Source organism: Furipterus horrens, unplaced genomic scaffold (assembly GCF_987537825.1).
Source record: "Furipterus horrens unplaced genomic scaffold, mFurHor1.1.pri manual_scaffold_6, whole genome shotgun sequence".
NCBI classification, from domain to species: domain Eukaryota; kingdom Metazoa; phylum Chordata; class Mammalia; order Chiroptera; family Furipteridae; genus Furipterus; species Furipterus horrens.
In genome coordinates this window covers 18,509,770-18,536,805 of record NW_028327176.1, presented here as the reverse complement: position 1 = coordinate 18,536,805, position 27,036 = coordinate 18,509,770, and the positions used below count along the sequence as shown (strand labels likewise).

The window sequence follows — 27,036 nt, the reverse complement described above, 5'->3', positions numbered from 1 at the left end:
CAATGTGACAGATGGCCAGACTGATGGCCCGCCAAATGCCGGCTGGCCCTTCTCTGTCACCAGCCAGCTTTGGGAGGCCGAGGGGCCCGCATGATGGGCCTGCTCTGCACAGTTGGTCGTGGGCTAGCGATGCTGGGATCCTGCACACGTCTTCACGGCAGAAGGAAGGTCGCTTCAACTCTGAGTCTGACTCCTCATCTGAAAAATGAGGGCGGGACTAATGCATACGCCCTTGGGGGTGGTGAGGGCCACATGGGATGATGTCGTCCTAGCATAAGGAAGGGCTAGATAAGTGGGAGTTGAGTGTGAGGCCAGGTGAAAAAAATACAAATCTCACAAAATCTGCAGAGTGAAACCACCTTGACTGGTTTTGCGGAGAGGATGACAAGGCATTTTCTTTACTTCTTTTCCTACCAGTTTTCCAACTCTCCCTCCCTCACTGGGATTCTTCGAAATGAAGTGTTGGCAGGATGCAAAGCCAGGCTTGCTGTGGGAGACAGAGCCCAAGTTGGGGGGAGCACAGAGTTCAGGGACATGTCTTTTCGAGTCTAGAACCTGGTTCCCCAAGGATGCCTTCTCCCTGCCTGCACACCTGCCAGCCCTGGAGTGGATTTGATATTTGGAAGCCAAAGATGAAGAGAAAGCCCCAAAAACAAAGTGAATTGCCTATTCAGCAAAAAGTTTTTTCATCTGTTCTGAGTCTGGGCAATCTGGAGGTGGGCGGGCCATCTGTGGGCGAGTGAACTAACTGACTCTGTGGGAGAAGACAGGGGAAGACGGAAAGGAGAACGGGATGGAGACCAAGACTTGGAAGCTGGAGCCCTGGGCGTGCTCCTGTGCTTTACCAATGCTGAGAACTATGTCCAAACAGAGATCAGCCTGGAAACCTGGGGATCACTGAGCCCCCTCATCTGAAGTACAGTTCTCAAGATCTGTGCCTGTATGTGTGTGTGCATGTGCTCGCCTCTCCCATCTCCTGGAACACCTGCCTGCTCCGAACCTCCCCCTGCGCCCATCACTCGGCGATTTTCCTCTTGGATGGGGGCAGGAGGTGGGCGGGCAGCTCGTTAGGCAGCTCATGCCCCTCCAGCTTGACCTTGATGAGGTGGTTGGCCAGTGCGAACTCCTCGTCATCCAGCATGCCATCCTTGTCGATGTCGGCCAGCTTCCAGATCTTGCCCAGCACACTGTTGGGCAGCTTGGAGCGCACCATCTCCTTCTTGGCATTGGCCCCCGTGATCTTGCCATCCACCGGTGACAGGGTATAGAAGATCTCGTCGTACATGGGCTTGTCCCTGGCCACGACCCACTCAGCATCATCGATGCCCTCCCCAGCCCCCTCCCCATAGCCATGCCCAAAGGGGCCTTGCAGGGTGCCCTCGAACGCTCCACCCTTCACAATCTGGACAGGCCGCTGTGTCTCCTCCTGGCGCACCAGCACCATGAGCTGGGCAATGTCATGGGCCAGCATGTCATCCACCACCTCCAGCAACTTGCTTTTCAGGGGCTGGAATTTGCTAAAGTCCTGGGCCTGCAGCTGGTCCTGGGAAGAGAGGGAGAAAAGAAGGTGAGGATAGAAGTCAGTGGAAGGAGTTGGGGATGTTCACAGTCCTTGGGCCTGGAGGCTAAACTGAACCACATCATAATAATACATGAGATGAGAGAGGAGGAGAAAAAAGGCACATTGTATTGATGTTGGACTTTTTCTGGGGAGAATAGAACAGTTTCAGGGGGCTGGGAAAGAAAGAGAGCAAGCAGGTGGGTCCCTCTACTTTAATAAGGATTACACTTGAAAAACACTGGCAGTGCTTTTACTACATTCTCTTGTTTGCTCTTCTAGTGCCCTTCTGAGGAAGGGAAATCCCATTCTCTCCCCATTTAGGGAAGGCAAAACTGAGGCAAAGGCAACTAAAAATCAGTCATAATAGAAGCCAAGGGTCAACCCCAAACCTGCTGTTCTTAATCAGGATGTTCATCGGAATCACCTGGGGAGAGTTTTCAATTACTGGCTCCTCACCCTCAGTTTCTGACGCAGCAGACACAGGGGCGCATGCAGGTTTTGTAAAAGCTCCTCTCCTGGCCTTCCCACGGCACCCCGCCACATGGTAAGAGAAATATGCTCCACTTCACACGTCTTTGCGATTTTGAAAGGTCCTGAGTTTAGAACCCCCAGCTTCTCCTAGGCCTCAGCAGTGACAAGGTGAGAGCTTTCCACTCCTGCCCTGGTTCTGGTCACAGCAACCTCAGGACACTGGGCAGGGGCCAGTGCACAGGGGAATGTCTCAGGGACAAGCACATCGAGTTCACTGCAGAAAAATTCTGAAAACACCCATAACTACATTTCAAGAGCAAGTGTTAACTTGGGCATTTCTTACCATCCTTCAAAGACAGGCTGAACCAGGGGGCAGTGGGGGCTGGGATAGGGGGGCAAGGATGAGAGCAGACCAGCCCTGGGGAGGTCCCTTGTGTCTCTGTCCACAGCTAGGTGTGTTTGGTGGGTTCCCAACTATGGGTCCCAATATTGTCCAGGGGCACAGTGGGTGTCCCCACCGCCCGGCCCTCGCCACACCACACATTCCCCCAAAGGACAGCCACTTACAGGACTGATTCAGCAGGGGTTATATAGTCCCTTCCAAATGTCATCATCCCAAAGGTTTGTTTACAGATCATTAAATTCTTAATGGAAAAAGAAACTAAAAGTTGACACGTTCCAGACTACAGCTGATTGAGAAACAAATTATGTTAAAGCATTTCTGACATAGTGACGGGCTCACACTAGGTGTTTATAAAAATGAATGGGTACATGAACAACTGTATATTTTAAATGTCTAATCGTACAGCAAACTAAAAATGCCTATTTGGGACTCCAGGGAGTTCTGGATCCAAGTCAGCAACAAAAGCAAATTCAATAATACTGCTACATCTGCTGCTATTTTTCTCTAATGTCCCAGTTTTTAAAAACACTATATTTTGAAATAAGTAGAGAATCATGAGAAGTTGCAAAAATTGTATGGATAGGGAGGTCCCCATTGCTCATTGCCCAGCTTCCGCCAGTGGTGACATCCTACCTAACTTGCTACTTCATGTCAAGGGGTAGTCTGTACCAGGCTCTGTGCTGAGTAGCTTGTAAATATTATTCCACTGATGCTCACAACATCCATAAGGGGGTGCTTCTGGAGCCTCAGTTTACAGACGAGGAGACAGAGGCTCAGAGGATTCAGTTAGTATAGGGAGGTGGTTTCCTGCTTGGACTGTGGGGACAGCTCCTAGTTTTTCTACTAGCAGTCTATGTGACTACCACACTCAGAAAACTGCCAGCAATTAATTGTGAAGGTTAATTATCTTGGTAAACTTCAGTTAGCCAATCTGTATAAGGAGGATGAAAATGCCTCCTACAGAGGACTGCTTTGGGGAATAACTTGAGAAACCATGGCTCAAGAGAGGGGCCCAGGCTGAGCTCCAAAGATGGCAAGCTCCCGTGCAGACTTCTCATGGTGTATGTCCTTGGTCACTCCTCAGTAGAGACTCAGAGGTAAACACAGGTACTCGAGGGCCTGGAGAATCTTAATTAGGTGATACGGTGGCTGTGACTAGGAAAGGTCATAAACTGCAGACATCAGACCCCAAACATCACAGGACATCCCTGTCCCACTAGGATCACTGACGCTCCATATTTCTCCCCAGGCCCAGATATGGAATCTGCTGGGCCAGTGATAGTCCAGCAGGAAGGACAGACCTACAGCCATCTCCCTAGCTGGCCTCCTCCATACTTAGGCTGCTCAGCCAGCTCTTGTGACACTGTCCCTTGTCCTGGAGCCCCAGACCCTGGTTACCTGCATCCTCTTCAGGTTGGGAAAGTCCCCAGGCGAGATCTGGTGCTCCCGCTCGATGCGGCCATAAATCTCAGCCAGGTTGTTCACCAGCTCCTTCTTCTTGTTGTCCTTCCCGAACACCGAGGGCATCTCCTTCTTCAGAGAGCTGATGATATAGGCGTGGACCTGAGCAGCAGGGACAGAGAGAGCGCTTCACATCAGGACCTCAATTCATTCCTTCCCTCTCAGCGGCTCTCACCTATTTCTTCCCATAAACCCCTCCTCCTCCTGCTCCTACTTCCAAAAATAAGTTCCATCTCTACCCTCTTGCTCTCTCGCACTGCTTGCACTGCTGAGCTGTTTTTCTAAATCTCATGGGAAAGAGGAGATTGTGGGGAGGCTAAGGTCCAGGCAGTGACGGAGACGGCAATACTGGAAATGTTGATGAAGAAGACAATAACATAGCCGGCATCTGCTAAGCACATCTGAGGACCCAGGCGTGGTGAGAAGGCTTTCGCATTTTTTATTCTACTGCATCCTCCAACCCTTTTATTTTACAGGCAGGGACACAGGCACAGAGAGACCGAGGGCCTTGCTGGGGTTGGGTCACACAGTGTGTAAACAGTGGAGTTTAGCTCCAGTCTGGCATCTGACCCCAGGTCTGGGATCATAACTACCACACTCTCCTGCCCCCAGCTACCAGCGTTGGCACGGCCGAGGCTCATGACGCAGTAGCTCTGGGCCATTTTCACGTGGGCAGGCAATGCTCAAGGTTGCAGGCAGCTCTTGCAGTGGAACCCCTACCCCAAACAAGTTGCCCGTCCCCGTGGGGGTAGCCTCACCTTGGCCAGCCTGGCTCTCTTGATGAGGTCATTGAGCTTGCGTAGGGCGGCATTTCGGGGCAGACTCTGGATGTCTTTGAACAGGTCCTGCTCCTCGGCCTCGAAGAGCTTCCGGTTGTCAGGGATGAGAAGGGGGTGGGACCAGAAGGAGCCGATGTAGACCCGGATCACCTCCGGAGTGTTCACTATCTTCCCCAGGGACCACATGAGAGCCCCATACACCCGCATCAGCTGCTGGGTCTCGATCTGGTCGGCCTTGTTCAGCACCACCCGCATCTTGTCCTCGTGGTTCTTGAGGGCCTTGATGACTTCTGAGAACTCATCAGAGATGTCCAGCTTGTGGGCGTCAAAGAGCAGGATGATGCGGTCAACCCGCTCAGCGAACCACTCGAGGACAGCAGCAAAGTCATACCCTGCCGGCAGAGAGACGGTCAGGGGTTGGGTCCTTTGGGGCACAGGTTCAGCAGATATAACACCATCTTGGGAGCCAGACTTGGGTTCAAATCTTGACTCCTCCACCACTTTCACTATTTGGCTTTGAGCAAGTCATTCTGTGTCTCTGAGTCAGTGTGTTTTCATCTATCAATAGGCATACTTATAGTACCTAATTAACAGAATTATAAGGACTAAATACACTTGAAGCCCAGCATAGAGTAGTTGCTAAATAAGTGCTAATTATAATTAACATCATTATTCCTATTTAGTCTTTTCATTCAAGGGAGCGGGCCCTTTCCATTAAGGGTCAGGGCCCAGGAAAGTGCTTTGGGGGCCAAGCTCTGCCCAGTGATGAGGAAGGAACATTATCAATGCCACCTGGGGACAGTCACACAGTGACTCAGCCAAGACCTCCCCGCTTGGAGGAGGCTGCAGTGGGGCATGGTACCTAGCTCTCTAACCCCAGATTCGATGCTTGCACGGGCTGGCAAGATGTCTGCATCATGACCTCGTTTTACCTTCACAACGCTCTCTGAGGTAGGTGGGATGAGGAGTATCATTCCCATTTTCCAGAGGAGAAAACTGAGTGTCAGAGATGAGGTGAGAGTCAAAGAACCCGCAAGAAGTAGGGTCAGGACTGGCCCTGGTCAACGGGGCCCTGAGCTCCCTGCACGTGCCATGGGGGAGGGCAGCCACCCAGCACTCTCCCTTGTCCCTCCCCTCCCCAGCAGGCAGGCCCAGCCAGCAGCTTGTGCAGAGCCCAAGAGGCCCTCTGCATTCCCCTTCCAGGTGGGCTTGCAGCCTACACCTGCTCTCCTGCTCAAATCTCCACCCCGCTCCAGGCTCCTGGCTATTTTTAATCTTCCCTTTGGCACTGCCTTGTAGACTGGCACTCTCATCTCCCACAGGCAGTCCTTCAGAACTGTGGGCAGGAAGAGGGGTAGGGGGCTCAGAAAATCAGGACAACCTGATCCCCCTGCCCCAACCCTCACCCCAGAAAACAGGTCATGGCTTTGCTGCTCTGGTGCCTGGAACCAGCAAGCTGGCCCTCCTGGTAGCTGGGGAGGAGAGCAGGGCTCAGCCTCTGGCATTCTTCTGAGACCTAGTCCCAAATCTGGCCTGACAAGGACTGTCGCTGGGGTGTGCAGGCCACAGGGAGGGCAGCGGGGGGAAGCATGCTCTTGCTCCCTCCCCCCATTCAGCAGATGTCAGCCCTGAGCACTCAGCACCCAGCCACTGAATGGCAGCTGGGCAGAGAGCAGCCAGTGCTGGGCACTTTACTGACAAGCAAGTGGAGACTCAAGGAGGGTGAGAGACGTGGCCAGGGTCATGCAGCGGTAGGGGCAGAGCCAGGACCAGAACTCAGGTCTTCCCATCCCAAGTCCACCACTCTAGCCACCCCTCCACAGGCTGGGGAAAGCAAACAGGCCAGAGAACCTACCGGAAACGAGCCCCCCACCCCCACCCCCCACCGCCTTTCTTTATTCCCTGATGGTACCAGCCACGCAACAGGAAGCTTCGGCTGTAAAGCCTTGGAGGGTGGCAGGGGCGAATCTCAGAGACCTCACCAGCCCCATCTTGGGGGGACAGTGGCAGCACTAGGTCAGTGCTGCCAGAACAGGATGGCCCCCTACCCGTTCCTGTCCCCACCATTGGGTCAGGTGCCCCTCAGTGTTCTCATGGACGCAGGCAGACGCATGCCCCTCTGGTATCCCACAGAAATTGTCAGAATGAGTCACCCCCACCGCCCACCCCAGCCAACATGGGGAGTTGGGCAGGACCTGCCCATCCCTCTGTGCTTCCCCTGCGCCTCGAATGGTGCCGGCACATAGTAGTGGTCAGTCAGTATTTGCCAAACAAAACTGAAATGTGAGTTCTGTTCTGCTTCTTACATCTCAGGGACAGGAAACAAGTAATCTCTGGACCTCAGTTGTCTGGTTTCTGAATTGGAACCCGCCAGACCCTGCCATAGGGTTGCTGCGAGGATCCAATTAAAAAAAAATAATAATAATAATAATAAAAGGGTGCAGGTAAAACTGCCTGTGACCCTGGCTGTTCCTATTGCTCTGCCCCCTTGACAAAGAACTCGCAAGCTCCAGTTTCCATGAGATGGGTGTGCTCTGAAGGCAGCCCCTGAGGAGCACTGGCCTAGGAAAGACCATGTCTAGTTTCAGCCACTAATTTGCTATGTGTCCTTGGGCAAGCAGCCTCCCTCTCTGATCCTTGGTCTCTTTGACTGTCAAGCCAGGGGGTTGGACGGGAATGTCTTTGAGCTTCCTTTTTCAGTTCACAAGTCCCTGCTTCTAAGACTAGAGGTGTGAGGGTAGAGAGTACAAACAGCAGGATGGATGGAGATTAGACACCAGAAGGTCCTTGCAGCACAGGAAGAAAGAAGGCTGAGGCCACCGTCTTAAACTGGCCCCACCCTAGAAAAGCAATCGCTTGGAGGTAGGTACCTCTGTGAAGTCTGCCCCTGTCTGCAGACAGCACATGGCTGTCCTTTCTAGGATTTTATAAGCACAGAGGTCTCTTATTCATGCTCCTCCTTTTGCAAATTCTGTATGTTCCAGCAAGCTGCTATCAAATTACAGAGTTAGTAACACCAGGTTCTTTCTCCCAACGGTGGCTGTGAGGACCCTGAGAATGAAGTAAAGACTCTGTAGGCCTCCTCTAAGCTCAGCCTCCTGCGCTTGGCTATTCAGAGCCTTGCAGCCTCCAGGATGGGTATGGTATTGCTTCCTGGACTCAGCCTCTGTATATCCAGCCACGGAAGCAGCTGAAAGGCATGTACTGGACCCACTAAGAAAAAGGGCATGGGACTAGCTCTCCCATTTATTTACTGTGTGGCTTTGAGCAAGTCTGAACCTCAATTTTCTCAGCTGCAAAACAGGGATGATAACAAGGGACTAATGAGGGGTCAGTGGAAGAGTCATGGCAATAGGATCTAGTTGCAGAGGGAGGGTCTGTGCTTAGTTTGGAGGCTCTGCCCTAGTGTCTGGGGTGAGCAGGACACCCAATGACAGGCCCCCTTCCCCTCATTGGCCCCAGGAATGGCTCTCAGACCCACAATGGGAGCTCTTGAGCAGCTGCAGCAGCCCTAGGGCTCATGAGATAAGATATGGCAATGGGTGGGGGAGATTCGAGCCCCAAGAGGCAGATAGCAAAGCTGGCTTTCCTGGAATTGCTTACAGCAAGGCTGCTGGCTCCAAGAGATCTGGACTGCAGGCACCTGGCCCAGACACTGGGTGGCCTGCAGGGACCTGGGGCTCCCCCCACTGCCTCCAGGCTCTAGTAAACTGGAAAGAAATACTTCTAAGTAATGCCAGGCAGGAGAAAATCAATAAGACAAACACAGCAAGCAGGGCAACTCCTTAACGACCCGTTGGCTTCCTTCACAGTCTGAAGTGAAATGCAAGGGGCAAGGCAGCATATTTCTTTGTATTTTCAGTCATGTGAGCTCATGTGAACCTCATAACATTGTGTATGCCAGGAGGTAAACAGGGCATACACATCTAACAGGGAAGGGAGAGGGAACAGAGAGGTTAAGGGGCTTCCCCAAGCTCACACAGCCCGGTGGTGGCAAACTTGGACCAGAACCCAGAGCCCTGACTCCCGTCCACATTCCCTTCTTGCTCATAACCACATGCCAGGCTGGAGCTCAGAGGGCTGAGCCCTCCAATCGGGCACTCACTTGTGGTGGGTACAAAAATGGTCCCGTCCTGCCACCCCCCCCCCCAATCTTTTCTAAGATTGGACATTTTAGCAAAAAAAGAAATAAAAAGGTATCCATTTCCAAAATGTGGGAAGAATTGAGATGACGATGGGGAACAAATGCCACATAACATGCCTTCCAGAGATGAGCACGCTCCTTTGAAGACTATCAGGACCCTACTGCTCTGTCCCAAGGTGTGAGGCCCACAAAGACACGTGTATATAGCACACACCCTGGGGCCCAGGAGGCCCCTAAGTGAGGGTGCCGGGGACAGACCAGGGATGTGAGGCTGTGAGGATCAGCCCAGACCCTCCAAGCCCCATCCCCTTCCTGGGCAGCCCATGGAAATGTGCTGAAAAGCCACCAGACTGGGAATCAGGAGGCTAAAGTTCCCACTAGAGTTCTGGGACCTGGGCAAGGTTTTTACCTGCTGTAGATCTGCTGAGCTCACCTGCACAGGAAGGAGTTTTCTGGGAGGGAACTGAGCTCTGTGACCTAGGGGTTGCTTTTCTAGGGTGCGGCCTGTGGGGGTTTCTAGCTGAGGAGCAGCCAGGAAATGTGGTCCCGAGGGAGAGGACTCTCAGGCTTCCGGAGCCCACCCCCTCCTACCACTTCCTTGCTGCTTCCCAGTAAGGAGTCCTTGGCCAGGCTCATCCTGTCACTTCCAGGAACTGCCTCCCTGCCCTTCTGCTGTCCGCCCAGTGCTTCTTCATCCACAGACCATTGCTGGCCTGCGACCTCCCAGACTCCAGTTCCTGGATGCCCCCCCCTCCCCCTACCCCCAAAGCACCCACCCCCAGGCGGGATTCTGTCCTGTCTGGGCTGGCTGAAGGAAGGGAAGAAGCGCCTATCTGTGCTACGACCAAACCTGGAGCCAGAAGCCAGATAGAGCATGTTTGGTTCTATGTACACATTTTTATGGGAGGTGTGGATGGTGTAGATATGTGGGCATGTATGTGTGTATGTAGGTACATGTGGGTGTGTATGTGTGTGTATGTATGTGGGTGTTTATATGGATGCGTGGGTTTCTATGTGTGTATGTATGGGTATGTACATGTGTGCATGTGTGGGTGTATATATGTATGTGTGGGTGGGTGTTTCTGTGTGTGGATATGTGGGTGTTTATGTGTGTGGATGTGTAAGTGTTTACATGTGGAGGTATAATCTAGAGCCTCCAGGTTCTACGGCTTTGTGAGGAAGGGGAAGGAGGGGCTCTGCATACTGAAAACTCTCCTCATTTGGGGTCACCCTGGTATGTGATAGTGTGGGAGCCCCCGCCCCCATTCTCCTGGTCCCCTTGGAGAGCTGAGGTCAGCACTGCCCAGGCCCATGCTGCAGTGCTGGCGGCCCAGCTCCCAGCTCCTGTTTTTATCGCAGGCCGCTCTGCCAGCAGCTGCGTTTGTAGTCTGGGCCTGGGAGGGCAGAGAGCGGACTGGCCTGGGTAGCCACTCAAGGGGCCATCGCTTCTCCCAGAGGCGGGGCTTAGTCGTGTTAGATGGGAACGGATAGGAAGGGCAGGGAGGCAACCAAGCGCCCACTTAGCCTAGGTCTAAACACAAAGGCAGGAGGGAAGGTGGAGGTGTGGAAAGAGAATGTGCTGGAATAGGAGGGAGGAAGGCAGGTTGTGCCTTGGGGCTGTAGGACGGGGGGCCCTGGACGGCAGATAAAGGAGAAAGCAGGGAGCTCATGGAGAACCAGACCCAGAGCTGATGTCTGCATTTCCATGACCATCCACAGACTCACTAGGTCATATGATGGGTATCATTGCCCCTTGTTACATGTGGGAACACGAAGGCTCTGGGAGAAAATACAACCTGCTGAGACACGCACAGGTTCCAAAGCCCCATCTCTGAACTTCTAGTCCAGCATCCTGGGAAACCTCTAGACCCACCTGCCAGGCTGCCCGGCCTTGCAGGTGCATGTCCACCTACCTGTTGGGAGCTCGGGTTGAGAAGTCTGCCTCTCCTGAGCCTTTCTTGAGAAGCCACAGGCTACCCATTTGAAACAGTCAATCTCTGTTAGGCCTAAACTCAGGATGAGGCCAGATGAATCCTTGTGGGGGTGGGGGTGAGGGTGGGGACTGGCTAGGAGGGAGTGTTTAGGGAAACTAAGAGAAGCCATACTGAGAGCCACCCAAGCTTCCCCTCCACAGGGCCCTGAGCAGGATGCCAGGATATTTACAAAGGTCATGGAGACCAGAAGGGTCGGGAGACACCCCTCTCTTCCCAGGACCTATGGCTTCAGAACCATCAGCTCTTCCCACCCCTTACATTACCTGTCACCCCTTATACTACCTGCCACCCTTACACTACCTGGTCTGCAGGCCAGGTCCTGGCAGGGGGTGAGGAGGGGTGGGGACTGGTTTCTGAGCCTCCTGCCATGGTGGCACAGATGCCTGCAGAACATACCGTGTGTCTGTCCCACTGGGCTGTAGAGTGCAGGGGCTGAAGCAATGCAGGAGGGAAGCAGCCAGTCAGTGACCTAAGGCTGGTTGAGGGGAGGCGAGAGTCCCAGCCGCTGCCCAGGGAATGAACTCTCACCAGTCCAAAGCCTTTCCTTCCCGGATGCTGACTTCCGAGTGCTCACTTGGCTCTAGACCAGCTTCCAGCTCCAGAATCGAATGGGTGTGGCTTCATCTGCTTTTCTTGCCAGAGATACAGCACAGGGCACAGGAAGGGTAGTGGGGCTGCCTGGGGCACACAGCATGCTGTGGCAGGAGAGGCTGGGGCCAGGAGCCAGGAGAAGATGTTTATAGCTTTTAACTGCATCAGTCTGGCTGTAAAGACTGATGCTGGGGGTGATAATCTACAGCACCTCATGCTTACTGGGCACCGCTATGTGCCAGGTAGAAGGCTTTTTATCTGTATTATTCCTTTTAATCCTCAAACAATCTATATGGTAGGTAGAATTACTTCTTCCTACTTTACAGACGAACCAACCAGAGCAAAGAAACCCGCCCAAGTTCATGTTGCCAGGAAGTGGCAGAGGCAGGCCTGGAACCCTGGCAGTTTGGCGACCTGCCTTAATGAGCCATTACTCCCCCTCTGTCTAGAGTGAACAGTTTTCAAAGTGCTTTCACATGCCAGCTCCCTGGGTCTCAGCCCTCGAGCAAGCATGCTGTCAAGCTGAAGTCCTCTGCAAGCACCTGTCTCCCCCGCAGAAAGGCCAGCTCCTACGGGCTGGGACTACAGGGACTTCAGAAGCAACCAGGGTCTGGCCCATGGAAGGTGTGGCATGGAGAATGAATAACCTTGATGAGGGCAGGAAGGCAGATACTGATGTCTCCATTTTACAGAGGAGAAGACAGAAGCCAGCTGTCTCCTGCGCTCCTATGGACCCACACCCGTCCACTGGCCCCTGCCTAGGATGATTCCATACAGCACATGAGGCAGCACTGGCTCATCAAGGGACAGCAAAGTCCTGAGGACCTCTATCCAGGTATGGCAGCGAGAGAACATACCAGAAAGAATACAGCACGGAGCCAGAGCCAACCCTACCAGGTACCTCGCTTACCTCGGCTGATCCTTTGCTTCTCGCCAGAGAGGATCCCTGGCGTGTCAATGACACTGATGCTCTCCAGCACGGGGTTGGGCAGCTGGGCACACACGAACCTGCACAGACGAGAGAAGCCACAGTCAGCCCCTGTCCTCTCGTTGCCTCTTGGGTACCTTTGTTTCAGCCTGACACCTACCTTCCCTTCCCTGGGGACAGAGGTTAGGAAGCCTGGCTGCCTTCCTATGCAGATGCCCAGGATCCGGGTCAGACTTAGCCTCTACCATGGACTCAGGACCTATATGTTGAGGAAGCTCCCTGGGTGATTCTGGGCAGCTACGATCCTACACTGGGAACTCCTGCTGGCAGGGACATCACAATGTCCAGAACACGAGCCCTGCTCCCAAGGGTCCAGCCTGGTGAGGAGAGGGGACATGCACAGGGCCAACCGCAACATGCGAGCTACTAGCACCCCGAGGAAGATCAGGTGAAGGCGTAAGGAGATCCAAGGTGGAGAGATGGCTTCCGGGGTGGCTTTCTGGAGAAGGGGGCACTGGAGCTGGCCTTGATGAATGGATCACGCCACCAAGAAGCATTTATTTGGGCCTCAAAGGACTATCCCGATATCTGCTATCAGGATAGTGGTCAGGCCCTATTCAAGGAAACATTTCTAGTGGTGCATCCGGAAGTCTCAAAATATGAACTGGTAAACCTAACTTAGACCCTTCTCACTTCAAGCCTTCTCTCTTACATGTCACTTTCGGTCAAAACTCAAAAGGTGTCTTACTCTCCCAGAGGTATTATGTGAAATGGCAGAGATGCAGGACACATGGAGAAGGGAGGGTTTCACAGGGGAGGTAGAACTTGAACTAAGGCTTCAAAAGATAACCAGCATTTGCCAGGCAGACACGAGTGCAGGCAGGAAGCCAGCACACTCTGCGTGCATGTGTTTGTGGGTGTGTGTGTACATGCATGTGTGCGTGTGTGTGTGTGTGTGTTTGTGTGTGTGAGAGAGTGAATGGATGGGTAACGGAGAGAAGGCAGTGTTTCAGATTGAGATAAAAGGTAACCACAAAAGAGCAGTGTTACAGGTTGAATTTTGTCCCCCAAAGAGCTCTGTCGAAGTGCTAACTCCCAGTAACTCAGAATGTGACATTATTTGGAAGTAGGGTCTTTGTAGATATAATTAGTTAAGATTGAACAAGAGTAGGGTGGGCCCCTGATCCAATATGACCAATGTCTTTTAAAAAAATTACGTTTATTAGAGTAACATTGGTTAATAATGATATATAAAGTTCAGGTGTGCACCTTTCTAAAAGAACACCTTATAAGAAAGGAGAGCATGATGTGAAGACAGACACACACACACAGAGAAGACTCCATGTAAAGAAGGAAGCAGAGGTTGGAATTATGCTTCCATGAGTGAGGAACACTTGGGGCGACCTGAAGAAGGAAGAAGCAAGGGAGGGTGCTCCTCTAGAATCTTCTGAGGAAGCATGGCCCTGCCAACACCTCGATTTCAGACTCTGGCCTTCAGAACTATGAGATAATACAATTTTGTTGCTTTAAACCACTGAGTGGTAATTTGTTATGGCAGCCCTGGGTGTGCGATAGGTGCAAATGCAGCACGGAAATGAGAGAGAGCATGCACGCACCATTCCAGGGGGTACACAGCAGGGAGGTGAGACCAGAAAGGCTGGGACGGCCAGAGATGAGGCTAGACAGGGAGGAGGCGGGAGCCAGATCACATTGTCTTGAAAGGCACATTAAGAAATTCAGATTTCTTTTACCAAGGGCAGTAGAAACGTATTGGAATGCTTTAAGCAGAAGAGTGACATGATCAAATATAATGGTTGTCAGCATGTCAAGTTCAGTCCAACAAATATTTAGGGTGTGCCTGCTACGTGCCTGGCACTGTGCCAGGTAATGGCGGTAGAACAGTAAGTGACACAGCCCCTGTCCTCTCGAAGCCCTTGGTTTCCATTATGCCTGAGGCCCCGCCACATGCTGCTCCTTAGGTCCTATGGCACCCCCCCCCCCAGTATTCTCAAATGCATCCCATATTTTGCTGAGCTGGGTTTCTGTCATTTGGTGACCAGATTGTCATGTGCATGGGGCTGGCATTTGGGGCCAGGCTTGTGGCTGAGGCAAAACCCGGGTCAGGCAGATGGAGTAAGAAGGGCAGGGGGGTAATGATGGGTCTGACTAAGGGGGATACCAGGTCATGGGAGCCAGACAAAAAGGGGACACAGGGAAGACTACAGAGGGCCTGGCCAGAGAGGCAGGAGGAGAGGTGGGGGAAGGTAAGGCTGGTAGGATCCCGCTGCTTATGATCACTAAGATGTCACAGTGACCTTCACACAAGCAGCTGTGATAGAGTGAAGCCATGTTCCACAAGCTGGGGGACAGGAAGACACAAGGAAGTAAAGCCAAGAAACTTGGCTGTGAAAAGAGAGAGAGGGTGAAAGTTAGTAGGACCTGCTGTAGGGTTTTCACAAGGAGGCATTTCCATGTGGAGGGAGGGGCCAAGGGAGGGGAAGTACAGGGTGAGGCGGGAGTTAGACCTTGTGCGGAAAAGAGAAGCCATAGCTCTCTGCAGCCTGGTGGACAGAAGTGAGGACAAAGGCAAATGAACTTGTTTATGTACAGATTTTAAAAAGCTAACTAGTTGGAATCCATGGACACTGGTTCCCATTTTCTCTAGAAGGGGAAGGCCCTCTGCTGAATGAGAAGGAGGTTGGGGTGACTGGAGAACACTCAGAGTCCCCCCAGAGGAGGAGGACAGGGAGCTGATGAGGAACGTGACTTTGGCTGGCTGAGCGGTGGTCCTTGCAATGGACATGCCTGGCAAATCCCCCGCCAGGGGTCCGTCTAAACACCCACCATCTCAGCTGGTGAGTGCTCCTGGAGAAAAGCACAAACCTCCCAAGTTCTGGCCACAGGGTTCCTGCACTAAGCCACATTCTTTCATTTCCCTCTGCTTGCTTTTTTTTTTTCAGTTTTGTCTCCCTGGAAATTTTTTTTTTTTTTACCCTTTCAATGTCACTTCACTCATCATTGAACACCCATGTCGAATGCCAACTTTCCACAAGGACTGCATCTCGATGCTCTTGCCTTGGAGGAGTATGTTAAGTATTAGCCTATTTTACAGATGGGAAAAGTGAGGCACAGGGAAATAGTCTAAGATCCATGGTGCTATTTGGTAGGATTTGAATCCAGGTCTGTCTGAAGCCAAAGCCCATAGTCTTTCCCTTTACCATAAATACGTCCAATTAGAGAAAGGAGTTAAAAAAAGTTTTTAATGCAATACTCATGCAAGAATGTGGTGTGGACTTATAGAAAAAATGCAATGAGGGTATATTTTAGTTAAACAGAATAATTATAGGAAGGTCTGGATCAGCCTACCACACATTCCCTAGAGCCTTCTTCATTCAAATCATCACAATGACCCAGCTGTCTGTAGGGTTTTACTTGTCCCAGCGGAGGGGAGGTGACCGGTCCAAGGCCACACAATGAGTTTAGTAGGAGTCAGTGCTCAAACTCAGGGTTTCTACCTTAAGTCCAGGGTTCTTACCAGCAAGTAGAAACAATGTCTAGAAACAGAGAAAAACCTTCCTCTGCCCCTTTCAGCTGGAGGTAAATCCCCTCCATAGTTCAGGCAAAGACTGGGAATGCTCTCTGCTTTTATTGCCAGGGGTTGAAAATAGGGGGGGATATGATTCAATTTGCTGTACCCTTTCCTGCCCCTTGGTCAGGAGGAGTCAGCTCAGCATTTGCAGCTCCCACATTCCTAATCTACAGTGACTGACTCAGATACATTTCCAGCAAGTTCAGGACAAGCAAGAGAGACTCTAGGTATGGAAAAGGCAGTGATCCTCCTAAGACCCTGCCCTTTTCCTTCTCATACTCCAAGAAGAAAAGAAGACAGTCAGGGTATGTGTTCCCTCTGCACTCACCTGTTCAAGAAGGCATTGCCAAAGGCGTTGAGTTTCCGGAAGGGTTTCTTAGGATCCACCACCAGAGCGTTCCCGGGGATGATCCCCTCCACCTCGCCCTGCATCACCGCAATGAAGGAGTCGGTGGTTGGCTCCGGCCCAATCCTCATGCCTGGGAAATCCTGTTCCAGCAGGTACCTGGCAGAAGGGAGTACAGTTATCAGACAGGGGTTCTACTGGTAGATCAACAATGTGTGTCTACCACAAGGCAGATAATGATGTGCATCGTGGCTGAAGGGCAGATCCAGAGCCATGAGGTTTCACAGCAGGGAGAGATGACCGCCGGACAGGATTCCAAAGACACTGTGGAGGTGGGATTGCAGCTGAACTTAAAATACCAAATCTGTTCTTGGTTCTTACACACCCCCCACACCCCACACCCCCTGCCAAATCAGTGGGAAGAAACAAAGCAAGGTTTGGGCTCAGAGCTAGAGCATGGGTTGAAACTGATTGCTGTGCAGAGAATTGCAGACTTAACCTGCTGAAGGACCTGAACAAAGGCATGGTTAGAATGAGACCACCTATGAATTCTGCTGGCTTTCCGTAGGTCATTATTAATTTATCTGGTTGGTCAGTCCTTCAATATAGAAATAGCTCATACATGAGACAGAAATACAGCCAGTGTGATAGGTACACTATGAAAAGTGGATCCCTTCCTAGACTTCTGGTCCACTCCCTAGGTGGCAGGTCCCTTTCTTTGTTCTTCTCCTGGCCTGAGCAGTGAGAGCCCAAGGCCACCACCCCTCCGCATAGCTCCCTTTAGAAGTCAGGAGCAAAGGCCCATAACGAGCCAGAGAATGAAGAGAACAGCTTGTAAGGACAGCTGAGTCCTTTAGAAGAAGCTCAGAACAGCTTTGAGCCCAAATAGCATGAGACTGAATCCAGGGGACTGCACTGGGTTGGGACTGGCCAGAGGGAGTCCCAGGGGCATCTTCCAAGACCATGATGGATGAAGAGTTAAGGAATGTATTGACCAACAAACACAGACCCATGGGGTGTGCCCTCACTGTGTGCTGAGAACCTCCTAAACTTTGAAGGCCTGTGTTCATGCCCAGAGGGAAAAGTAAGGATAAGAGAGGCCAAGTCAGAGGCTGTCAGGTGGGAAGGGAAACTGGAGACCTCCTGGATCAGTGGTCCTCGGCCCCAGCTGCCCAGCTAAGCTACTGTGGAGATCTACCTGATGGTGCCTGGGCCGCCTCCCACCTCAGAGGTTCTGACTCATTTGCTGGGGCCCTGGCCACTTGTCCTTTTAAGGAGCTCCCCAGATGATCCTCATGTGCAGCTGGGTTTACAACCCTCTCGTTTTACTGATAATATCACTGACACCCAATAGCATTTCCACATGGCAGGCATTACACTGACCATTTTGGGAACATTACCTCCTTTGGGTCTCACAGCGGTCCTTTACATAGGTCTTGACACTGAGGGTCGAAAGGGGTATGTGACTGTCTTCAAGCTGAACAGCTAACAGTGGAGTTAAAACCCAGACCTATATCAGTCTAACACCAAATCCTTGGCTCTTCAACTGTCTTCTATCCTGAGGAAGTCACTTCCAGAAAGAGCTGGTCAAGGCCCCACAGAAGGTCAGGGCAGAGCCGAGACCAGGGGCCATGTCTCTAGGCCCCAAGTTCTCTGCCCATTGTATGCCTCCCCAAGGGCGGTCTGGAGTGATGGTCCTGCTCTGTCCTCAGGGTGGTGGCCAGGGAGACTTGCTGGGATTTCTTCTGGCTCATGCACATCCCGCTTGTGCCTCTGAGCTGTTAGTTTACTCTGTGGTTCAGGCAGTTTAAGCTGGGTTGCTATGGGTCTTCCCCAGGGAGCCAATAGACAAGCTGCTGCCCGGGAGGCCATACCAGCCACACACAGAGGGGTTTCAGGTTGCCATGGGAAGCCCTTCATATCCCTCCAGGATCCCAGCCCCACAGTCCGGGTGTGAAGGCAGGATTTCCTCCATTAGAGGACCGTTTTGAAATCTGGCACTTAGGCTATGGAGGAGGATACATCACAAAAATTGTCCGCTTAGGCAGCATTTCCTGCTTTCTCAATGTGCCTTTGCCTTCAGGGCCCATGGGAGAGGCAGGAGATCTCAGCAGCCGGGGGCCAGCAGACCTGCTTTCTTTAACCATGAGGGATATGCCCTCCAGAAGGTACTGCGGCTCTGTGAACCTCAGTACCTCCCTCTGTAAGGTGGGAGATAAATGTTCCAATTTACCAAGGAGCTGTGATGTGCCAGGCACTGTTCTAGACTTTCTTTGGATTATCTCATTTCATCTTTACATTTACTCTGAGGTGAGTATGATGATCCTTATTATCATATAGGCCGCGTAAGAAAGCCCACCTCACAGGGTGTCCGAGGGTTAAGCTCCTTACATCCCTTAAGCACTGAAACCAGTACCCTGCACCTAGATTAGCATCCCATTTTAAGAGGAGAAAGAGGTTAGAAAATTTGCCTGAGGTTATGGATTTGGTAAAGAGCTGAGCTGGCATTTGAATCTGGCACTTGGGTTTGAGAATTTACGCTCCTAACCACTACATTTACTGTCTCCTTTCCTGCCTTAGGCCTCCCCGTGACCAGGAAATGCAAGAGGTCTGAGCCCCATGTGGGACAAGAATGAGGGATGGGACAGGAAGGCCACAAAGGAATGTGGTTTGGCAGGCGGCCATCCAGGGCCCAGGGCCTTAGGGGCAAGGTTAGTCTGTGACGCCCACAAACCCAGCAATGTACTCATCCCATGCACGGCTGCCTTTGGCCTTCACCGCTAGGCCTTGATGCGTGGGGTATGGCACGCAAAAGCTGTTGCTATCAGGTGACCAGAGCAGGCCCCAGGCCCACTGGCTCTCAAAGAACATTCTAGGGACTTAAAAAGAGTAAAGCCAGACTCCCCTGGGAAGAAGTTTCATGAGAATCAACGCCATGCCTGGGAAAGCCCATCTATTCTGTCTGTGTGCCTGGAGCACCTGCCCCAGTGAGCATGTGGGGGAGGAGCCCTGAGCAAGACCCTGTGGGGGTGGTGGCAGGAGGCGGGTGGTTGTTATGATCAAAGGCTTGAGGGAAAGCTGATGGAGAGAAAAGTGGAGAGAAGCAATTCTGAGGCAGCTTCAAGAACACCCAGCCTGAACAGGGCCAGATGGCAGTGATGAAGTATCCCGCTGACCCAGCCGTCTCAGATTCCATCCCCGAGAGACGTGCTGTGCTAGCCGATGATCAAAGAAAGGGTGATGCTTCCCAGCATAACAGGGTCACTTCCCGGGATGTTCTGGAGTTGCGGCCTGAGTCTGCCTGTGCAAGAGCCTGGAGGCTGGGCCTGCTGTCCCATCCTGTGGCTAAACCCACATGATCTCAAACTTGCTGACCACACATGGGGCAGGAGAAACACAGAGTCCCCAAAGCCATCAGCACATCCAGGGACACAGTGTGGCCAAGCAGAGAACTGGAGCTGGGTAAATTCTCAGGGACATTTGGGTATGGCTTGCAGCACCAAGTGCCCCCTTAACAAAGCCACCACTGTGTCCAGAAAGGACAACCTATTGAGGGATCTCATCACTGCTTCTCTATGGGAAGTGATACAGATCGCCTCCGTTGCCAGGCAAAACCATTCCCACAGCAGCAGAAACAAAGAAAAGTTCATTCAGGCCTGGGTGGGAACGGCTGAGACAAGGACACGCAAGGATAAGGAGGGATTGCTGAGTGGCAGGTGCTGTTCTGTTCTGGGACATTTTTCATTTCATGGAGTCAGTCCTATAACTGCTGTGGGATGGCAGCATTATTTCACTTTTGCAGTGGAGTAAATTGAGATATAGGTTGCCCAAGTTCATGGCCAAATGAAAATATTTAGCAACTTTAAGAGCTAAAATAAGTAAATACTAAAACCATAAAATAGGGGTAAGAAAGTCCAAAACAATTTTGGTTTTTTTCCATGAGGATGACTACTCTGTCTACTTTCTTCAGTAAATTATTTCATGACATTTTCTTCATTTTGTGTGTGTGTGTGTTTGTGTGTGCGTTCTGATTGCCTGGCAATCTGAGAGTGTGGTCTACTTTACTGGTGACCTAAGCAGCCAGGGTAAGGCGTGTAGCCAAGAATCTTAACTCAGTCTGCTTGCGGAGTACCCACCTCCGCAGCAGTGGGGCCAGATCTCAGGCTGCCGCTGGGACAGTGCCCAGGGCAGGGGAGCAGAGGGACCAGGCTCCACCGGCAGTGCTGCTGTGGCTGGCTCAGTTGGGCAATGCACCTTCATGAGTAGCTCCTCCATCACAGACATGACCTTGCACATATCACCAACAGCCCACTGGCTCAGTTTCCCTAGTTTATAAAGTGAGGATAATACCTGATTTCTAACTTTAATAGCTCAAAGGGACAGCATGAAGGTTTTGATACAGCATCCATGAGTTTGGGAAAAACGAAGGCTACACCAGACATTTGCTCATATTGGCAGAGACACTAATTAGAGACAACAAACACCTCATTGTTGTCTGTAAGCACTCAGTGCATTTCTACGTAGCCCCAATGCCTCCTCTGTGAAGCCTTAACTGATTCCCCTGTCATTCCAAACTTAAATATCGCCTGGCTTTTAATTTGCATATCTTTAGTAGACTCTAAAGCCACAGATCACTTTCTACCTTGTATCATAGATATTCATGTTCTATCTTTGGTCTCTCTAAGCCTTGGGTGCTTCAGCTTTAAAACAGAGTCCAAACAATAGTACTTGCTCTGTCAGCCTCACGGGTTTTAGGGAGACTGTAAAGCACCCCAGAGACACAAAGTGAGGGAGGAGGTGGGAGACCCCCAATGGCGGAGTTGAGGTCTGAGTCAGTCCCCACTGTCCCCGGGGCGCAGAGGCCTCTGTCAGGGGATGAGGTGACCCCAGCATGAAGAAGACCAGTGTCCACACTGTCCAGACTCCTTGCCCTCCATTCCCCAGCACTGCCCGCTCAGGATCCTCCTCCAGCCCTCCCTGCACCTGCCTCCCCTCCCCCCTCAACCCCACCTCCTAAGGGCCAGCCCCTAAGCCCCTGGTTAGAGAATCAGCTAGAAAGAAGAGAGGAAATGATAAAGCCCCAAACAGAGTGGCTGGAACAGAGCTGAAGCTCCTAGTCCTGACAGTGACCCTCTGAAGCAGTTGTTAGGATTCACATGATAGAGATAAGGAGACTGAGGTTCAGAAGGGTGAGATCTTGCTGTGGAGGTCTCTTGGTTAGTATCTGCTGGAGCCTGGATTCTACTGAGCAGGCCGTATTCTTTCCACGGCCCGGTTCCCTTGTCAATGGTTATGGGGTGGGGCCATTTCTCCAGAGGTCCTGCTCCTCCTGGTGACCTCCACACACTTGACTTTCAAGGCGGCAGGGGACCCAGCCTTACTCAGGGACCAGCAGATCAAAGCCCTGATGGGAGAAAGATATCCACTGAACTCAGAGTGGATAGGACAAAGGCGTTGTAGGGTCTGTGCCTGGCAGGAGAGACCTGGCAGAGGTCAGCGGGTCTACTTGGAATGATGGCCCCTTTCTCTAGGCCTTCAACTTTGCAGAGGATCACCTTTCCTGGGATGGATGGTGATGCTGTAATGTACGGGGTGAGGCCTGGGTGGTGGGGATGCCAGGGTGATGATGGGAGATAGAGCGGCCAGAGGTAAACACCGAGTCACCTTTGGGGAGCATCCAGACATCCCCTGAAGACGTTGGGGAGGTTGAAAGGGTAAGCTGAGTAGCAGCCCCCACTATGTGCTCATCCTTCAGTGCCTATATCATGCTATAGAAGGGCCATGTGACCCTTGAGATCAGCCCAGATGGCCCTGGGCAGAGACGCAGGCAGCTTGGCTCTGGCAGCCCCAGGCCTGAGACCTGACCCCCTAGTCCTCTACTTGGCCTGCCTTCCGGCTTCTGAGAGCACTGGGCCTTCCTCAGCCCCTGGAGCAGCTGGCTATTTATTCACCTCTGGGACCAGGAGGCCAAACGGTGCAAAGGAGGAGGGACTACAGGTCGCATGCCAGGGAGAGGAAGAGTGAAGGGAGAAAAAGCGCAGAGGCAGGGGGCAAGGCTGCCAAGGCCCACAGGACACAGAGCTACTGTGCTCCAAAGAGGCAGCCTGTGTTGGAGGGAGCAGCCACCAGGCCCATTTATTGTTTATTTTATTACTCTGCGTTGCCGGGCCTTAGGCCAGGGAAGTTATTTCAGGCAGAGATCATAGCACATGAATTAGTTATTAGAAGAATGTCCTTTTCTGCATGTTCTCCCTGAGAAAAGAAATAGACCCTGCGGCAAGTGTATATAGCTGAAAGTGGGTGGGCACTTCAGAGGCAAAGGCCAAGGGCTGGGGAAGGAAGAGGCAAGTCTTTGTTCCTGAGAAAAAGGTCTCTCACAGGTTCAGGCCAGGGATGGAGGGGCAAATCATGGCGCTCAAAGCAAAAAAAGCGGAGGTAGGAAGAAGGTGGAGAGGTGAAGGCACCCTGAGATTTATATCCGGCACACCTAGCTGCCCCAGTAGAGCCTTGGAAAGGTGTGTTGTACCAACTTAGCCTCTTGCAAAGCAACTCATAAATATGACTCCGAACACCAAAATTGTAAAGTAAAAGTAAATAAGAGAAATGAACAGAAACAACGCTGCCTCATCTTTGGCCTAGTGATTTCACTCCCGGGAGTCTCTGAGAAAACAGCCAGTCTGTGGAAAACTGTTATGCACAGAGGTATTCAGAGTGATTCTGCAATAGCAGAAAAATTAGAAACAATTTAAAACTTTCAAAAGAAGTAGACTGGTCAAATGAATAATTGTACACACATATAGCGAAATACCACGGGGCTCTTAAAAGTAATGCTTACAAAGATTTTTTAAATTTACATGGGAAATACTCATGCTGTAAGTGAAGGAAATCAGCATACAAAATTACATTCTGATATAATCTTAACTGTGTGATACCATAGCTAAAAATACTGGAAATATACATATATATATATAATATATATATATATATATATATATTTTTTTTTTTTTTTTAATATGTGAATTATATTTAAAATGGTTTTCCTTGAATTGTGGGGTTATGGGTGATTTTTTCGCCTTCTTCCTCAAATTAATTCTTCTCTACATTTTCCAATTTAAAGAAAAGACCAGTTCAGTGGATATAATGAAAAGGAAGGAAAACATGTAATTTGGTTTGGGAAAGCTTCCCTGTGCTATAACCCCTCCCACCCTGCTGGCACATTCGCCCTCAAAGCAAAACAGCTTTTGATGCATGAGCTAAATTCAGTTACTGACATGAGTGGGAAGAGAGAACTCTTGTAGTTGGAGGATAAGAAAGAGAAGAGATCTGCCTCTCAGGGCTTTCCTGCTTCCCTCAGATAACAAATAATCTGTGGCCACTCCACCCTGCCACTTTCTTAGACCCAGTTAGTGGCCAGCATGACTCAGACAAAGCCAGGAGAGAGTCTCAGACAAGAGGCACTTAAACTTGTCTGCTGCTCCAATATCTTGCCTCCCAGGCACACTTGCCTTTTCCCCACCTTCCCACCCACTTGGCAAATGAATACTGGGAGCCTCCTGTGGCTGAGACCCCAGGTGAGGCCCCAAGGAGCTAAGGCGAAGTTGTAAGTGCTGGTGTTACAGGAAGGAGAAGCTCTAAATAACCAAGGTGTCTCCAGAGGGCCAGGGAGGGCTATGCAAGAACAGGAGCCATCTGTAAAAGGCCTGGACTTTCTGTGGGGCATAATTCAGGCCAGGCAGAGGATGCAGACTAAAACGAGGCCTTGCACAGAACCCAGGTATCTCTAGAGTGTCTGCAGCAGCAACGGGCATTTACTAAAATAAAGTAGATGCGTTAGATCAGAGTTCTCACCCCGAAATCCAAGCTGGCCCACAAGATTATACGTAAATTTGGGATTATGTGCATTAGTAGGTCTGTAGCTTTCATCAGATTTTCAAAGGAGGAACGGACCTTTTAAAAAGTTAAGAAGCAATGGATAAGATTCATAGCTAAGCGCTCTTGTAATTCTAATAATAGAAGAGATGCAAAAGCCAACCAGCCCATCCACCTCTCCCCTTCCCCCACCTGGGTACCAGACTTATTCAGAAATCACTCAGCCTTTCAAAGCTGCTGAGCCAAAGGCTATCCATCCCAGGGCAAATGGTCTGGTGTTCTGGTCAGACACAACATGCTAGCATAGGGCATGCCCTGCTTCCAGAAGGCTTGTATTATAAGCTTAGCATTAAGAGAAAATTTGTATCTAGAAAATCAGTAACCAGACTTTTAACTTTGCTGCTTTTCTTGCCAAACAAAGAATAGTGCTCTGGGTGTTGGAGGTACTCAGTCAGTGAATGGAAATAAGAGCACCCCCATTTTAAATCCTGCAAGAGATGAACACCGTTGACTTTTGAGGTCTTGGAACCCATTGCTACACTGTAGGAGCCTGACTCTCAACACAGAGAACCGTAAGAACCCTCAACAGCTGTGCGATGGCTATAAACGAGGCGAAGGAAAATGGCCTGGCCTTGAAGGTTTGTGTGGACTGAGGACTGGAGAGAAGCCTGTCTTCTAAAGATAAGAAGAATTTTCATCACTCTAGTGGATAATATGTGGACTTCTCTGAATGCAGGGTGGACAAGTTCACTTCTTGAGGATTCCTCCAGCTGAAGGATTCTATACTTCAAGGCATTGGATGACTCACCTTCAAAGTTCCAGGCCTTTAGCCAAGCATCTCCTCCCATGCGTCTAGGACCAGCATCCTGAGTTGGCCTACCACCCAGGTAGATGACTCTGAACAATGCATTTGTTACCTCACCTGCCAAGTCAAGGGTCTGGATGAGACGATCATCAATGTCCCTTCCACATCTAAAAGAACTTTAATATTATTACTGAGCCATTAAGATCAAACAAGGGAAAAGATAAAAAACATTTTGTTTCTGGAGACTGCTTCTGTCCAGTCTCCAAGAGATATATGTAGGAGCTCTGCTCAGAGAAGGAAAATGATAAAAAGAAGAGCAAGTCACACTACCAGGCAGGGAGGACCACAGGGTCCCCAGGCCACCTCTTCAGCTGTAACTCTAAAGACCCCATGTAGGTGGTTGAAGGCTTTAAAAGGTAAGGGAAGTGGAACTAGACATAAAGGGCATGTCCCTAAAAAGTGAAGGGGTAAGACATCCCCAGAAGCATAAGGTATTCTTGGGACCACGGAATTTCTCACTTGGGCCTCCTAGGCCTTGGTTTCACCATCCATAAAATGGGAAGAATAATAGGATAGCTCTGAATTTTAACACTTCAAACTGACCACCTGAGCCAAGGCTCTAAATACAGCAGAGAGGCACTAGGTAGGATGGGGCAGGGGGGCCAGCAGTTAAATGGTGGGGTAAACTTTGGACACACGTGCACACAAAGATTTCTTCAGAGCCCTCAAGTGAAGACGGGTGCTCAGTCTGGAGGGGGCACCAGGAGTCAACAGGGAGGCATAAGCGCTGGGTGGCAGGGTGGGGCTGCCGGGGCCCTGGACTGGCTCACCTGATGAAAGTGGTCTTCCCAGTGGAGTACTGGCCCACCAGCAAGACCATAGGCTTGTTGTCGAAATCGGCATCCTCCAGAGCGGGCGAGTGAAACTCATGGAAACGGTAATGCTCTTCCAGAGGTAGCAGCTTGCTCTTGTAGAGTTTCTTGAGCCCCTCGCTCACCGTCTGGAAGACCTCTGGGTCCTTCCTCCGGCGGTCGTCGGAACCCAGCCAACTGAACATCGTGGCTGCCGCTCGCTCCCTGCGCGCACGCAGCCCCGGCAGGAGGGCACGGAGCCCGGCGTCCTGGCGCCCTTGGCTCCTAGGGTAAGATGCCCCGCAGGGCGTGCCCGCTGGGCTCAGAACCGCGCCGCCGCCTCAGTCACCCCAGCGCGGGGCTCTGCCGCACCATGACCCGGGTTTGCAGCTCGGAGGTCCCTTGAGCGACGTCGCGGGGTGGAGAATGAGCTCTTCCCAAGCTCCTGTGATCAAGCCCAGCCCCCGCTCATCCAGCAACCGAGGCAGGAGGAGGAAAAATATCGGGGATGGGCCGGAGGGTTGCAATCTTGGAAATTAAAGTCAAACCTGTAATTAAACTGCCAGATGCCGGGGTCCGCGATCTCCCCCCCACACCCCTGACCGCTCCTGCTCTGACCCGGGTACAGTTAGGGGATGCTTCGGCTGGGCGCTGCTGCCTAGCCGGGTGGCGCAGGGGATGCCCTGGCGCTGCCCAGCCCGCGGAAAGCTCAGCATCCGCACCCGAAGCCGAGAGCCCCCCGGCGCGGGTTTAAATGCCAGCGGTGCAGGAAGCGGACTGTTGGAGGAAGTCCCCGAGTATTGGCAAGTCCAGCCCGGCCGGCCTGTCCCTGCGAGGAGAAGCTGCACAGGGCGCAGCCATGTTTGTGGGCAGATGCTCTGCTGGGAACCTGCGGCAGCTGCCTGGGAAGCAAGGGATGCTGAATCCTGTGGGAACGTGCTGATATTTCAGTCCCCGCCTCTGAAGGTTTGATTTGGGAACAGCGCCCTCCCAGGGACAGCTGCGAAGACAGAGTTGACCTGCTCATCCTTCTTCCTGCTTTTAAAAGGCCTTTCCTGTAGTTACTGAGTTCATTTCCTTAGGAAGACAGGTACGCTAATATTTGGGAATATTTTTCTTGGGGTATGGGAAGAAGAGTTTAATACCGGGTTACATGAAATGACCAAAACTGTAACTACCCAAACGTTTTGCTAGGTCTAGGGTGAAATCAAAACCGTTCCCATTCATTCATTCTAATAAAACAG

General features: G+C 51.4%; 1 protein-coding gene across 1 annotated transcript; it reads right to left on the bottom strand.

The window, feature by feature from the left end:
- Window positions 1-956: 956 nt before the first annotated feature.
- EHD3 (EH domain containing 3) lies at window positions 957-26,687 on the bottom strand. Its single transcript, XM_090281100.1, has 6 exons — window positions 25,772-26,687; window positions 16,250-16,426; window positions 12,315-12,412; window positions 4,655-5,067; window positions 3,834-3,998; window positions 957-1,543 (listed from the first exon to the last, which is right to left on the bottom strand). Exons 1-6 carry the CDS (start codon window positions 25,996-25,998, stop codon window positions 1,016-1,018), a joined length of 1,608 nt encoding a protein of 535 aa, XP_090137226.1. The 5' UTR covers window positions 25,999-26,687; the 3' UTR covers window positions 957-1,015.
- Window positions 26,688-27,036: the final 349 nt, after the last annotated feature.